The sequence below is a fragment of the Heteronotia binoei genome, chromosome 7 (genome assembly GCF_032191835.1).
Source record: "Heteronotia binoei isolate CCM8104 ecotype False Entrance Well chromosome 7, APGP_CSIRO_Hbin_v1, whole genome shotgun sequence".
Classification (NCBI taxonomy): Eukaryota; Metazoa; Chordata; class Lepidosauria; order Squamata; family Gekkonidae; genus Heteronotia; species Heteronotia binoei.
Genome location: NC_083229.1, coordinates 81,989,784 through 82,006,514, shown reverse-complemented (window position 1 = coordinate 82,006,514; position 16,731 = coordinate 81,989,784). Strand labels below are relative to the sequence as shown.

At 41.6% G+C, this 16,731-nt stretch overlaps 1 protein-coding gene across 1 annotated transcript; it reads right to left on the bottom strand.

Moving 5' to 3' along the window:
• Window positions 1-6,123: 6,123 nt before the first annotated feature.
• On the bottom strand, window positions 6,124-16,283 carry TYMS (thymidylate synthetase). Its single transcript, XM_060243916.1, has 7 exons — window positions 15,946-16,283; window positions 14,966-15,039; window positions 13,467-13,641; window positions 12,479-12,580; window positions 11,446-11,621; window positions 7,305-7,376; window positions 6,124-6,568 (listed from the first exon to the last, which is right to left on the bottom strand). Exons 1-7 carry the CDS (start codon window positions 16,142-16,144, stop codon window positions 6,431-6,433), a joined length of 936 nt encoding a protein of 311 aa, XP_060099899.1. The 5' UTR covers window positions 16,145-16,283; the 3' UTR covers window positions 6,124-6,430.
• Window positions 16,284-16,731: the final 448 nt, after the last annotated feature.

The window sequence follows — 16,731 nt, the reverse complement described above, 5'->3', positions numbered from 1 at the left end:
TAGTTGTGTTTTGAGAGTATTTTCTAGGTGTGCACACTTGCAAAGAGGTCAAGATTCTTATGTAGAATAAGATGTATGTAAATGTTGCAGATGCTTGGCAGCTTGAAAAGCGCAGCTGCAAGTAAACATAGGTTGCAAGGAAATGTGACTAGATCTCTTCCAATATGGGTTTAGGCCTTACTGTGGGGCAGAAACCACTTTGGTCGCCCTTGTGGACGACTTACACCAGGAGATGGACAGAGTGTGATTCTCCTGGACTCCTCAGTAGCTTTCAGTACCATTGATCACGGTGCCCATCTGGACTGGGAGGCACCATTCTGTGTTGGTTCTAATCTCACCTGAAGGGTAGTTTTAGAAGGTGGTGCATGGGGGGTGGTTGTGCAGTCCCTTTGGTTTTTGGGGTCCTGCAAAGTTACATCCTTTCCCCTTTAACATCTACATGAAATTGCTGGGTGAGATCAGTCAGAGATTTGAGCTGGGCTGTCACCAATATGCAAATGACACTCAACTTTGTTTTGTGCTGCACAAACCCTGAATCAGTGCCTGGAGGCAGTTTTTGAGTGCATGTAGGCTAACAAACTGATGCTTAATCCTGACTAAATAAAAGTGCTACCAGTGGTCAAAAGGTCTGACCTGGGATTTAAGGTGTCACCCAATCCAGATGGGGTTGCACTCCAAGCCCACTGCTGGATAAGCAGGTGGCAGCTGTGGCCAGGAGTGCTTTTTACCAGCTTTGGCTGGTTAGCCAGCTGTGGCCTTTTTTGGACAGAGATCTGGTCACTGTGGTACATACCCAAGTTACCTCTTGATTAAATTATTGTGATGCATTCTCTGTGGGGCTGCCCTTGAGAAGTGTTCAAAAACTTCAAGTGGTACAAATGATGTGGCCAGGATGTTGACTGGAATGAGTCATAGGGACCATGTCACTCCAGTCTTGACCTATCTATCCTGGCTCCTAGTTTGTTTCCAGGCACAACTCAAGGTGCTGAACTTCAAAGCCCTATACAGTTTGGGACCAACATACCTGAAGGACAGTCTACTCCCTTATGAACCTGTCCAACCACTACGGTTATGTTCAGAGGCCCTGCTTCAGGTGTCCCCACCTTCTGAGGTTAGGCAGGTGGTAACCCAGGAGGGGGCCATCTCAGTTATGGTACTGAAACTCTGGAACTCTCTCCCCAGGTAGATTAGTCTGTAGCCATCTTCTGCCAAGTGGGTAAAGACTCTTGTTTAATTTTGCAGGATTCAGGTTTTGTAAATAAATAAAACAAACAGGGGGAAACAAAAAGGCTTAAATGAAATTTACATCACGACCTAAAATGAGGAAAGAGAATAAAGCACATCAACTGCCCTCCTAGGCACAGGAAACGGGGTTCATCTTGTAAACTGATGGGGAGACAGCAGGCATCTTCTGTTCATGGGGATAAGCTGGCACTATGTAAAAGATAAGGCACATAATTACAATTCCATCATAGGGGAAAGACTGTACATCTGAAAGCACTCAGTCCCAGCTGATAACAGTAGAATTTCCCTTTGCAGTATTATAGATGCAATGGTCATCTGACATTCCAAAACTTCTTGAGAATATGGCTTTCTAGTATTCCATAAGAACTTCTGTCCTTTGTAAGGGCAGATAGTTAAACACACTTTGGAAGGTTGCAACTTTAATTTTAATTGGGCTCCCTCCTCACACTGCTGCTGTACCAAGTTCTTCTTTCGGCTCTTCAATTCTTCACTTACTAATTTCCCAGGGTTTGTTTTAACTTTGGTATTTAGCAAGAATTTCTGAGATAAGTGGTCAATTTTTTTTTCAATTTGTCTAAGTCTCTCAAAAATTCAACAGTTTTAGCAGTTAGCTATATATGATCACTTGTAGCAAGTTCGAAGTCTTTGTCAACTGTTTCATCAGGAGAGATTTATCTTCCCTCCCGTCAGTGGAGTTGGTATCTTCCTCGAGATTTGAGGGGTGTAAAGCGGTTGGAAGTTGGAATATCGCAGGTTGGCGGGAGTAGACTTGAAGCATAGAAATAATTAATTTTAGTTTGTTTACATGCTGGCTGAGAGAAAGAGTCATCTAGGTCACGTTCTTTTGCTGATGCCCATAATGAAGAACTGGGATTCAGACCTAGGCTCAGAAGGGGAGAGAAAAAAACCTCTAAAAGCCGCAAAGCCAGACACAAGGTAGAGATTCTTTTAAAAAAGAAAAGAAAAGCCTAGCCCGTAGTTCAACTTTTTTCAGTAAAGGCTTTCCTTCTGCTGAGGTATAAATCTCAGGATCCCCAGTCTGCTGCAGTCCCAGAAAGACTTCCTTCACACCAAGGGGATTTTTCCAGCTAGGTCTTTATCAATTCTCTTATAAACCCCCTGCTACCCCACTGGCAAAAAGAGAGCTCTTTGACAGAGGACATCAATTTCAAGGCAGGAATGATGAAAGCTGGAGACCAGAGTGACTTGGCTCAGGGTCCTGATTCATCTTTCTACCTGAACCCAGCTTCAGAGCATCTCCTCCTTGAGAACTCCCATCTATGGAACAACTTGCAATCACAACTAAACTCAAAGTGTTGAGGGACAAACTTTTGAAAACAAAAGTGATCACACGCAACAAGTATCTAACCTGCTTATGATGCCCAACACTCGAGAATGGTTCAGCTTTATCAGTCCCTCTAACTCCTCTCATTTCTATGGAGGTAGACCAAAGGAAAACAGGAGTAAACCACTCACCCTTCCAACAAGTGAATCCTGAAGAGAAGACGGTTAATTTCCACCATAGAAGGCAAATTGGATCTCAAGGAGAACCTTGAGTCATCAACACAAGCTGAAGTTCATACATCTCCAGTAATGGCTGAGAACCCCCTTCTGAGCAGCAATAGTGAGATTGTGTGGCCGAATACAAGTCAATTAATTAAGAACATCTCAAGCGGCTTGGGTAATGGATCTGTTTCATGATACCAATGGCACCCTTGAACAACTAACTAGAGAAGACTGACTCACCTCCCCTTTCATACTCTCGCCATCCAAACCCTTCACCATTCTGGATATTAAGATTGTCTCCTGGAATGTGGCCAGCTGGCAGAATAAGGCCAAGGATGCTGAGTTTATAAGATATCTTAAGGGGTTTGATGTTATACTACTACAAGAAACCTAGACTCCACACCAGATCCAACTAGAAGGGTACAAGTCCTATTCCCTCCCAGCCTTCAGGAGTAATACAAGGGGTCGTTTTCAAGCAGGATTGTTTATACTTGTCTCCTCTGCCTTGGAACACAGGCAAACATCTCCTCAAAAAATTCTCCTTAATTATTGTGAATGTATATGTACCACCCTCTCTAGATAAGCTAACTCTTTTGCAATATTGAGAACACTTGGCCACACTCATGGAGGAATTAGAGAGGAAATTTCCAACTATAGAAATAATTCTAGTGGGCGACTTTAATGCTAGGTAGAAAAGGACTGTAGCATATTTTTATAGCCCTTGATTTTAACCAAGACGACACCCTTCCACCCATTTTCTCCTATCCAAAATACTCCAAGGATAGCCTTCTAAATTCAGCAGGCATCTGTCTTACCAAATTCTGTATGCAATACAACAGAATTTGGTTAAATGGTTTGATTGGCTACCCAAATTCAGAATTCACATTTGTCTCCCTGAGGGGCTGTAGCGTGATTACATTTTAATCTGAGGGGCTGTGGCGTAATTGATTACATTTTAATCTCTCCTTTATTGAAACGTTATGTCAAAGATTTTACATTGGGGGATTTTATTATTAGTGACCATTTTCCCTTCATTTGACTCTTCAAATTGGTCCTTACATTTATCCCTCCTGTAACTTGTCCTTGCAACCTTACAAGACTGATTTATTGCCCAGAATTCCATGGAACGATCACAGTTTGGAAAACCCAACAGCTCTTCAGATCTGGTCCTGCTGTAGAGTACAGATCCTCTTTAATATGTGCATCTGACCTTAACGTATCTGTATCAACTTACAGTTCTTTAGCATCTTATATCTCTGAATCACTGAGCGTCAGTTCAGGGTGCCCAAGCAGAGGTGCAACTATTCTAGTAAATTCTACACACCGATGGTTCAACAGAGAATGTAAAGAAACAAAAACTCTTCTGCGTAGTTTACAACCAACACCACAATTCAAAGGCCCTGACCTTGCCATCTTTGTGCTTTAGTTGCACCACCTTATCACAAAAAAGAGGCACAATTATATTAAAACTCAATGGAAAGAGCTATACCATGCTACTACCTTAAAAAATTCTAATAAGTTCTGGGCCATAGTCTCAGGTGCATTCCGGGCCAATGACCCATCTATGTCTGCCATTTCCTCTTATGTTTGGTTTCAGCACTTCTCAGTTCTGTTCCATCAAGATCTAACTTGTGCTGAACCATCTGATTTTCCTCTAGTAATAAGCTCCAGCTCAAGTATGAGAAGTCCAAAATCTTAGTTTTCTCAAAAAAGTGGAGACTTTACAAATGGGTTAATGATGGTAAAGAGATAGAGCAAGTCAAGTATTTTAAATACTTAGGTGTTTATTTTCAATATAATGTGACTTGGTCTACCCATCGCAAGTATGCAGTGAAGATAGCTAACATCAGTGCATCTGCCATAGCTCGCTTTTTTTATGGCAGAGGTAACCAATTTGTGCCAGCTGCCATAAAAATATTCAAAGCTAAAGTGATTTCACAACTTCTGTATGGAATCCCAATCTGGATTGGATCTTATGAAGGTGCTATCGAACGTGTCCAATCCAAAATCTTGCCCAAAATTCTGGGCATGCCAAAATGTGTCCCATATGCAGTTATCTGCTTAAAAACTGGTATGTCTTTAATGGTTACTAGTGCATGGCTCATGACCTTCAAATTCTGGCTACGCTTGCACTACAACTCTGAACCGGGGAGCTATATCTCTCAAATGCTCTCTGAATTTGTCAAATTGGTCAGCACAAATTGAAAGAAAAATAAAAGCAATGGGTTTATCCCTAGAACTATTGTCCATGCTGTCCTTCACCACTGCAGTCCAACAAATTAAAAACAGGTTGCTAGATACTGAGCACCAAGACCTATATAGTCTGGCTAAGAAAACTTGTTCCCCACTGAGTTTTGAGATCTTAGTACTGGGAAAATGTCCTCATATCTATCCGTCTTGCAGGTGCCACAGCAGCGTAGAGCTTTTTCCCTTGCCAGATGCGACACCATGCCGTCTGCCATTCTTTATGGCAAATTTAACAAGACAGCCTACTCAGTCAGATACTGTCTCTGTAAGCAAAAATGTGGAGTCAGTTACTAATATTCTTCTTTATTGTAATTTGTATACAGATCTTCGTCACAAGTATTTACATCCTCTTTTAGTTAGCATGGTTGATTGTTCTGAGGCACTTAAGGTCTATAATCTTTTGAACAATACTTCATCTAGTGTCACTGAGAAAGTGGCTAAGTTTCTTTATTTTGTTTTAAAGACACGCCAGAGGATCTCATAGAAAGAGTTTGTTTATGCTTTTCCTGATGTATATGCATGCAATCGTTCCATTTTATCTTTTTTTTTAACCAATTTGCTCTGATATATATATCTATATATTTTATGCCAATAAAGGCTAAAAAAAAAGGCTTTCTAGTGGAAGTAGGAAGTTTTTCCTCAGGTTAGAACAAGACCAATCACTGGGAAAACAGTATTCTTAAAAGGAAAATCCCATTAAATGTAACTTCTTCTAATGCTGCTGTGTCAAATGAATGTATTTCACATATATCTGAATCACTTACAGTGATTTAGAAAGAATGTACCACCAGGGAGAAACTAAATAATTGAAAGCCAACAAAATAAATTTTGCATAGCACAGATAGGTGCCTTATGTACTTCTCTTCAAGTACATTCTATTTAAGTGTTTATTTTATGGTACTTCTTGCCCACCTTTTTTCCATAGGAATCCAAGGCAGTATTGTGATGGGCTTTAACATAAAAACAGCTGTGTATGAAAATGGGACAATATATATTAAACACAAATCTTGAATTCAGTACACAAACTTTCAAATCCCTCCATCCTTTCCTTGTTTTAAGACTGAGAAGCCTCTGAGACTGGGAAGATACACTAATGTATTATCATGTTTCGATACATCAACGTACTACTGAACAAGTGTGTATATTTTATTAATTAATGCTGGTCAGCCTTGAAAAAATACAAAAAACAATACATCCTAAAGTTACTTTACAGCAAAGAGGTGAGAAATCTGCACCCCTGGGAACAACATCACGTGTACAATACAGTGTAAATATTTTATCATAAGACATATAATCCCTGTGAATGAAGGCCAAGGTAATATGTCACAAAAGATGGATCACATTTTGCCCTTATAGACATTTTGAATACCTAAAATATTTAAAAACACTATTAAAAAGATTAAGGTAAGTAACACTCCTTGAAGCAAGGTAATTAAACAGCCATTTCCATTTTAATAGCTGGATGAGGGTTATAACCTTCTATTTTGAAGTCATCTGCTTTAAAATCATTGATGTTTTCAACTTGGCGAAGAATGCTGAGCTTGGGAAAAGGTCTTGGTTCCCTCTGAAGCTGAAATTTAGAATAAGCAAGCTAGGATTATTCCATATCGTTATTAAGATGTTGTTAAACCATTACAGATTATTCACAAATATTTGTGGCTAACTAGGCAGAACATGCATGTGCATGGGACAGTGTCCTTTGCACAAATAATTCCATCAAATGCTCTCCTATAATAACTTTATTATAGGTTTATATTCCCACAGATATTACATCCTTTTGTTTTGGAAACAGATGTAATTAAAATAGGCTTACTGAGCAAATGCTATTTATGTTGTATAGACATTAGCTATTAGAAATATTCACAGCACCAACAAACCAAATAAAACCCTTCACAGCCTCCTACTTGCCAATAAGAATTTAACCTATTCAAATTCTTGTGTCGGGGTTCACAGAACTCAAGAAAATTAACAGAAGCCCCTCATGTTATTTTGCAACACTCACAGTTCACAGCATTGTATATGCAGGAAGAAAGAAGCTTCCTTTACACCTGTCTTTTAGTCCTACTGACTTGGATGTCTTCTGAACTGTGACATGGTACTAAAAATTTTAAGTACTAAGCTTGCCATAACAAGAATTGGTCACTGGATCACTCTTGCATTCTGCACAAAGATTCAGTATGATTAAAGCCTTAGACTGAATTAAATTTGGTAGCAATTTATTTTCAGGTATTCAACTATGGGGGGAAAGGGGGAATATTCTCTACAGTGGTACTAATTGCAATTAAGCAAATAGCTGAAAGGCTTACCTGGATTTTCAATGGTTCAATATGGTTTAGGTATATATGAGCATCTCCTAATGTATGTACAAATTCTCCAGGCTGTAGAAGAGTAACAGTGTTAATATCTTAAGTGGGAGGAAAGTAAACAAGAATTTGGCAACAGATTCTAGTAAGCTCAGGCTACTTAACTTTGTTCTCTCCACACACACACAGCTCTACTAAAAGGATCCCCCAGCAATTAAGCTACATATATGAACTCTGACACAAGTACATTGCTATAAAAGAGAGAATCCTGGTTCACTATCACAAGAAATACACAATGCAATCATGACTGCAGCTTCCTTGGACCATAGCTATCCCTCTAAGCTGACCACTGTATAGAGGATGTTTGCCTTGTTATAATTATTCTTGTGTGATGGCTGTTTCTAGCTGGAATCCCATCCCGAGGCCATATTCCAACCCGGGACCACAGGCACAGCTGTTCCATGCCCCTAAATTGGAAAAGACAGCACCTCACTGCATACCTGATATTCAGCTTGTTCATGAAGAATCAGGAATGTAGCTGCCAGCACCCATCTTGTGGACAGAAAGGTAAGCCATCCCCTGCTCCCAAGAAGGGCATGATCAAAAGTCAGACACTAAAATGGCTCAGGTGAAATGGCTCAGGCAGAGTCGACTGAAATTGAATCCAGCGAAGACAGAGGTCCTGTGCCTAAATCACAGCGGCCTAGGTGGGGAAATCCCCTTGCCAGCCTTTGATGGGACGCTATTAGCGCCAGCATCAATAGTCAAGAGCTTGGGGGTGTGCTCCTGGAGCCTTCACTGACAATGGAGCCCCAGGTAGCAGTCACTGCCAAATCCACATTTTACCATCTTAGGTGGATAAGGCAATTGGTTCCGTACCTGGAGCACAGCGACTTGGCAACAGTGATCCAAGCGATGGTCACCTCGAGAATAGACTACTGTAATACCCTCTACATGGGGCTGCCCTTGACTCAACTTCGGAGGCTGCAGCTGGTTCAAAACACAGCAGCCAGGCTGTTAATGAGCTACCTGTACAGGAGTACATTCAACCTGCGCTGAAAGCATTACACTGGTTGCCTGTGGCATTCTGGATTCACTTTAAGGTGCTGGTTATAACCTTTAAAACCCTCTATGGCCTGGGACCTATCTACCTTCAGGACCGCCTTTTCCCACATGTACCCCAGCGAGCACTATGCTCAGGGTCTCAAAACCTCCTTAAGATCCCTGGACAAGCTCAATTATCCACCACCAGAGCTTGAGCGTTCTCGGTAATAGCCTCCACTTTGTGGAATGCCCTCCCCGAAAACATCAAGGCCCTGTGGGACCTGGCTATTTCACAGGGCCTGTAAGACTGAATTATCCAAACTCACAGACATCCCGTGAGGTGGGTGGGGCTGAGAGGGCTCTCACAGCAGCTGCCCTTTCAAGGACAACCTCTGCCAGAGCTATGGCTGACCCAAGGCCATTCCAGCAGATGCTAGTGGAGTGGGGAATCAAACCCGTTTCTCCCAGATAAGAGTCCACACACTGAACCATTATACCAAACTGACAACAGTCCCAGGGACTAAAAATGGTGTGTATGTGTTGTAACCATGGAATACATTTTCTGCAGTGGGAGAGAAAAAGGTGCATGTGAGAGAGAGAAAGACAACTGCAGGACAACCTTCCTAGCATCCCATACATTGTATCCATGAGGGAGGGAAGATATCAGGTAAACTGCCTGCTTTCACTTTCTTTTGCTAGGTGCCAGGTCAGAAAAGTAGGCTGTACTGTTCTACTACTTTGTGTTGGTACTTAGTAGGAAATAAAGCTTTAGGTTGTCGAAAGAAAATTGACACTGTGGATCAATAGACTTTCCCCAACATATGAACAATATCTTTAAATACTTATATTTTTTCCTATTTATGTATGAAAAGCAGCATGATTCACTAAACTTTTTCTGGTTCTGCAAATAAATTTTGCTAAGTATGTTGTGAATCAAAACTCTGAAAAAATCCTGGAGAAGTGAGTAATACAACACAGCATAAAACAGTGGGCTAAAAATCTTGATGGTAGAAGAGAAAGTGAGGTGCTAAAGGCAGGAGCATTGTATGTGTAATTAAATGATTGAGCATTACCCCTTAAGCCAAAGTAATGCTGCAGTTCTTTACTTAGCTGCAGGACCCATTTAAATCAGTACATTAAAGCAGTGCATCTCAATTAACATCCTGGCAGAAGCCCTGGCCAATCAGACAAGTGTGCAAAACATCGCCCGCTTCCCCACAGCATCTCCTTTGCCAAATGAAGGATCCCAGGATGGGAGGAGGAGATGGAGAGTCCCCTCCCCTGCAGGCTCCTGCGGAGGGTCTGGCACCGCTGGGCTCCCTGCCCCTGCAACTGCCTGCACATGAGGAAAGCCTTTGGTTAAGGGGCAGCTGCTGCTTTGGCTGGAAAGTCTGCACTCACTAAGAGCATGAGTTGTTCTCCTGCAGAAATGCATCCTCCAAACTCATCGCACCTCCAGTGAGCATGTGCGTGCCAGCTTTGCACATGCCCATTCAAGACAAGGATGCTGCCATGGTGCCCTTACCTTGCTCCTTACCTAAAGTTCAGCTGCTTTACAGAAAACTGCACAGAAAGAGGGCACACACCAGTCACCTTGCATGCACACCTGACTATCTGCAGGGGAAGGGCCAAGACACTTTCCCCTTCAGGTCCACCATGGGGTGTCAGTCCAGGGCAGGGAAAGGACAAGAGAGAACCAAAGCAGACCAGGCCCAAGCACTCACCAGTGGCTGCAGACCTCACCATAATGAGACGCTTCTGGCTGCCCCTCATCCTTCTGGCCACCCCAGGCTTACAAAATGCACCAATGACTGGAGCCACCAACAGGTACCAGCCCAAATCCTGCTGAAGGTCATCTCTCCCCCTTCTCCAATGAGCTTCTGATCTCCTCCTTTCAGAGCTCACTGGTGGAGGCGAGCATGCAATAGTGTGACAAGGACACTCCTCTTTCTGGCTCACCTCACTTGCAGCCAGGTTGAGACCATCCCCTTCTCCATCCAGCCCTCTGTCCCCAGCTCTCATCTGGCTTGCCAGAAGAGAGAGGAGAGCCTTTACCCAGTTTGGCTACTAGTCATCCTGCACTTAAAAAAACCAAAAAAACCCTGTGCTCTTAGAGCAAGAGCATGCCAGCACACTTTAGAGGGAATACTGGTTCCTATAGATACAAAATGCATAGACTCTCTACAAAATGCATAGACTCTCTTATGCTACCCAAAATAGAAACAGAACTATCTCCAGGGAAACTGGGAAGAGCCATGACATTCCGTTTAAAATAATATCAGACAAAGCTAAATAGTCACAGCATGCACACAAGCACCTGTGTGGGGAAAGTGAAGCTTTTGCATGGTATGTTCCATAACCACATGTTGTAGCAATGCACTACAGAAAACTTTCTATTTCTTTTGGGATATGAACATTTCTCTATTTCTTTTGGGATATGAACATTTCCCTGGTGTTTCATGATGTTAATGTTCATGAACAAAGATTGTAAAGCAGCAGCAGCTATCACAGCTGACAACTGGGATTCAGGATTTTTCTTACGTATCTAAAACAGGCCTTACTCCTGATTACACGTCTCACCAATTAGAATAACTTGAGAAAAAAATAAAATGGGTTGTATATTGTGTAGCATTTCTACAAATGGAAGGGAGGGGATTGTTGCTAATTTCTCTGATCTTGCTGCAGACCTCCAACCCCACCCCCCTTGCTGTCCTTGGGTCTCTTATTCTGCAGCAGCACAATCTCAAGGACATTTGGGACATCAGATGGTATGGGAAGGCAAGGAAGTTGTGCTGCGCTGATGGAAATCTTCAGCAAGATCCAAGCCATTGTTTTCATAATCTATTTACTGTATCTTACTACTAAGATTTAGAAAATCAGCCATATAAACTCTCTCTTGAATAGTTACTGGTATAAAAGAACTGACCAGAGAGTGATTAAAGAGAAAAAATAAGTACAACTTGTTCTGAACTGAAGGATTTCCTGCTGGGCTAAACCGCACCAGGCACAGCATAACAAAACTTTGGGTCTATATACTTTTCAGTTCTCCCATACAGCTAGCGGACTATGTTGTAATATGTAGAAAAAACAAGTATTGTACCTTCAAGCCTGTGATGTGAGCAATCATCAATGTGAGAAGTGAGTAACTTGCAATATTGAAGGGTACTCCCAAACCCATGTCTCCTGAACGCTGATACAACTGACAGGAGAGTTCACCGTTTAAAACATAGAACTGGCAGAGAGCATGACATGGAGGCAAGGCCATTGCAGAGATATCTAAAAATCAGGAACAGAAGGAGGCATTATAAAATTATACAAAATGAAAAAAACTGAAAAAATACCAAATGGCAAAACTCCACCCACATTGTGATCATATGGATCTGCCATTGTTTTCTAACCTAACAATTACAATTTCCCACTGCATGACATTACGCACTATTAGTAAGCAGCAAATAAGCAAAACAACATTCTTAAACTGTATTGTTAAAAAGGGCCTCATTCATTTGAACATGTGGTGTTATTTGTAAAGTCATCTTCCATAATGTCAAAACAGGGAATACTAGCAAGCTTAAAAAGAGGCGATGTATGCATTTATCTGGCCCAGACTACAAGGTATATAACAGGGGTTGCCAAACTGTGGCTAGGAAGCCACATATGGCTCCTTCACACATATTGTGTGGCTCTTGAAGCCCCCACCACCCCCATTGGCCAGCTTGGAGAATGCATTTGAAGTTAAAGTTGCTTTATTTCCATTTCCCTTATCATTTTTCTTCTGTTCTTCCTGACTTTAGGCTCTCAGACATCTGACGTTTATTGTATGTGGCTCTTATGTTAAGCAAGTTTGGCCACCCTTGGTATATAAGAACCAACATGGAGCCAGATTACAATCCAGGGTAGTTATTCTAGTGTTTAAGAATAACTAGGCTAGCCCCATCTCATCAGATTTTGGAATCTAAGTGGATGGGATATCTCCAAAGAACTCCAGAGTTGCTATGCATAGAAAGGCAATGGCAAACCACCTCTGTTCATCTCTTGCCCTAAAAGCCAATGGGGTTGCCATAAGTCAGCTGCAACTTGATGGCACTGTAACACTCATTAGCAGACACCATCATATTATTAATGCCATACTATACCTTTAGGATTCCATGCACACATGATTATTCTTCTGTTATCTGGATTATTTCTGATTGTATCAATAACCTGCTGCAACTGATCTACTCCTTTTCCTGCATAATCTGGAAAAAGAAAAGTGCAAAAAGTAGCTTATTTATTAAGATCTATAAAACTGACAAACCAAGATCAGCAAACCACTTTTGGGAAGAAAGATCCAGGTAGGCAGCCGTGTTGGTTTGAAGCAGAGCAACAAAGCAGGAGTCAATTTGTTGGTCTTAAAGGTGAAACTTGACTCCTGCTTTGTTTTGGGAAGAAAGTTATGTGTATGCACTGGAAATGGGAGCACAAATGCTTGGGATATATATATATTTCTATATTCAACCTTTCTCCCAACAGTCAGGCCTTACATTTGTTGGGCAGGAGGATCACCGGAGTGCATAAACAGAAAATGATACATGATGGACACTGATAGGCAGGAAACTATATGAGGCAAACACTGTTAGGATAAAAGGCAGGTGAAATGTTAAAATTGTGCATATCAGCTAGAAGAAAATAAGGCAATATGGGGGGAAAGGTTATTTGCAGACAACTACAACCTTGCATTCTCTATGAATAAGATCAAGCCAGGAAAAATATTCCTGTTCCTGGCTTCAGTGCAGGAATAGAAAACAGCAGCAGAAGAGATGGAATAAAAAGGACAGAAACAACCAGAATGAGTATTGTGGGGACGAGTGGTAGGAGTACTCCTATTTTCCAATGGCTTCTCCAGGTCACCTTTCTTTCCCCAAAATTTGTTATGCTATGCTTGTGCTAGAACATTTGTTACCATTTTGCTGATGTTGCCACCTCCTGTAATTCCATTCTTTCCCTACCCTCTCACGGCTTACCTCTTTACTTCTCAATCACACTTCATTGTACTTTTACACAGTATAAGATGATTAAGAAATGAACTCTACCCTGAAAATTGAAACTACTTCACTAGATTAAGTCTTCATTTTTATTCCTCACCTGTATTCATATCTTTGTATTCTGCTCCAAAATGTCTCCACTGGAAACCATAAACTGGACCCAAGTCCCCTTCCTCTCTAGAAAAGAATCCCTGCTTGTCTAAGAATTCACGAGAACCATTGGCATCCCAGATCTTGACACCTTTAGCAGAAAGCTCTTTTGCATTTGTAGAACCCTGTGTAGGATAAGGGAGAGAAGAGAGAATGACTAATCACCAGAGTGTTCATCACAATGGATTTTGATGCTTATCACAATTAATATTTTTTAAACTTCTAAAATATTCTTTAATTCCTCATCAGTGATATGAACTTCTGGCCCTGCCTTCTAAGGAAACAACAGTGATAGACATTTTATCTTGTTAGGAGCTGACTAGTACAACCTAGAGATCACATATTGTCTCTAGAGCCTCAAAAATAAAGCATTTCCAAATACGAGAACAAATTATCGATATCAAACAGCATCTTAAAATTTGTCAGAATGTGTTTTTAGGATTGTCACAAGCACTAAATCCTGGCAAAACAGTCATACAGCTGAATGCAAGTTGCAGTTTGCAAGTAACAGCAGAGTTGGTGAAAATATCAAAAAATTATCCCACTCTGATAAAGCTTGTTCTTGTGATGATCTTTCAATATGGCAGATGCAGATTTGCAAACCCACTACCCTATACTGAAATACACTGCTACAAATATTTTTATTCATAAGTGAAGTTCTTTTTGCCTTAACTACACTTTTTCATGTTTGAACTGTGTATTAATTGAACAGAATTTACTGAAAACTTACACATTTAACCAGATATACCACATGCCACTGTACAGAACTTGAGTTTAAACCTACTCAAGCAGAAGCTGTATTTTACACAGACACTATTATAATATCATACCTGGAGGCTTCTACTTTTCATAGTAATTTTTATTTACATTTTCTACAATGGGGATAAAGGCAGCTTCAGGGGGCAATTGGAAAATGGCAAGAGGGAAGCCTGTCTTCACATATGCCACACTTCCCCTTTGAACTTCCATACCCAACAGCTGAGTTCCACAGAAGAAAAGTCTGTTTGAAAGATTACTAAGTTACATGCAACGAGTGTTTCCACCCATAGCTCCTTTTTAAAACAAATATTTTCATGTTTCCCTTTAATGTTATAAGACAGTTCTTGAGAAATACAGATACAATAGGCTATTAGGCCACTGGGAAACCAGTAACTTGCTTCTTTTCAGCTTGCAGCCTTGCAGAGATGAAAATTTCTATTTCTCCTGCCATGATCCCTTAAAGCATTAGGACTTAACAGTTCACAATTTAAACAGTTAGGAGGGCAGGGGGGAGCTAGAGGAAACACTTTTTCTTTCAATTCTAGTCAGTTCTCCTAAAGGCACAGCAGTTTTGTCCTATAAAGGGGGAGGGGGAATCCTCATATTTCTTATGCCCCTTGTTATGTATAGAAGTCTGAGCAACAAAGCAGTTAACAGTAATAATCTAATCTGGAATATTATTCACCATACCTTGATAAACCAAAGTAGTTCTTCAAGTACTCCCTTCCAGAACACTCTTTTTGTTGTTAGCAATGGGAAGCTATCTGAAAACAAGATGTTAAAGATGACAGAAAAACATATGCTATATGAATGCCTCTAATTCCTCAGTATAAAATTATTTCAATGAAACTAACACCCAGCAAATGTTAAAACACTTAGTCTTTTACTTACACGGCAATTCTACCGCATAATATTACTTAATTTAATAGGAAAACTCTATCTGCAGAGTTTTATTATTGAGAACATCACCTTAGTGACAGAATCTCAGCGCTCCTTCTATTATCACTAACATCCAGTGACAGAAAATGGAAGTAACAGCAGAGCTCGTGAAAATATCAAAGAATTATCCCACTCTAATAAAGTGATGGAGCTTATTTTGCTCCTGGAACATCAAAACTAAAACAGACAAAGCCCTAGTATTTTATATTTTCCATGCTGTGAGAACTTTATTTATGACTGGGGAGGAGGAGATCATGTGTCTTCATACCACACTTCTCTCCAACACCATGACCTAGGAGGAACCTTCAGATAACCAATCATAAATGTAATGATCAAGATCTCTCTTAAGTTCCCAGAATCAGAATGGTTAAAAGTCAGTGATGAAAAGAAAAAAAAAAGGAAAAATAAATCAGTTCTTAAATTGCCAGTTATGGTAAGCCTCAATAACCTGGCTTTAAAATGAAATCTGTATAAATGTATACTGAATTCCACCCTTCGACGTTATTTATAAATTGTGTCAAACGCTTGCTTTTCTGTGGGGAGAAATCGCCACGGGTTTTGCGTTCTGCTTGGTGCAAGTGCCAAGAGCGCCTCTCCGTCACCGCAGCTTAGCCGTCCCCTCGCCCCGGGGTTAGGGTAGAGCCAGCAATTCCCCTTGTGCTGGGAAATGAATCTTAGAGTTGGCGGGGTGGGGGCGGAGGAAGGCGCAGGACACAGAGGAAAGGGCTCACCTCGGAGGCTGTACCGCGCCTGCATGCCGAAGACGGAGACGGTGCCGGTCCCCGTTCGGTCCTGCTTCTTATGCCCGAACTGCAGGATGTGCTCGACCTGCTTCAGGTATTGAAGCTCCCCATGAGGAGGCGAGGTGGCTCCGAGAGGCTCTTCGTGAGGCAGCGCTGGGCACTGCCTGACATCCAAGTCGGCGGGCATGTTGAAGCTATGTGGATGTAGCAAGAAACGACTCCTCGCTCGCCAATTTTTGATTTGGCGCGCAATTTTTCTGTACAGCCAATAGGAGAAACCGAGGGGCGAGAAGCGCTAGCGGAACGGGTCTGTTATTGGCTGGTCCGTCTTCTCCTTCCATTTCCTATCATATCAGAGCGGCTGTTGAGACCGCTCTAGGAGTTTTCGCGACAGTTCCTTTGGGCGCGCATTTAGGGGAGTAGCTAAACAAGAGTGTCGCTGGATATTCGGCTTACCAATTTGGGGTTGGAACTGCCTGGGTATTTGAGGGTGGATCCTGGGAGAATGGGGTTTAGGGAGGGAAGGGACCTTGGTAAGGTATCATGTCGCGCCACTTTTCTCCATGAGAAGTGCAACGCAAGTTTTGAATAGGGGAATAACTGATTTCTGTAGTCTGGGGGTTGGCATGGCAACCCTAAGGTCGGCATCAGCAAGTATACTTCTGGCAGAGCCCACTGGCCCCATTTGGGCCTCCCTGCTGCTCATCCACCACCCAGCGAAATAATGGAAAAAACAGTGTTGCACTTACCTGTAACTGTTCATCGACGTCTTCT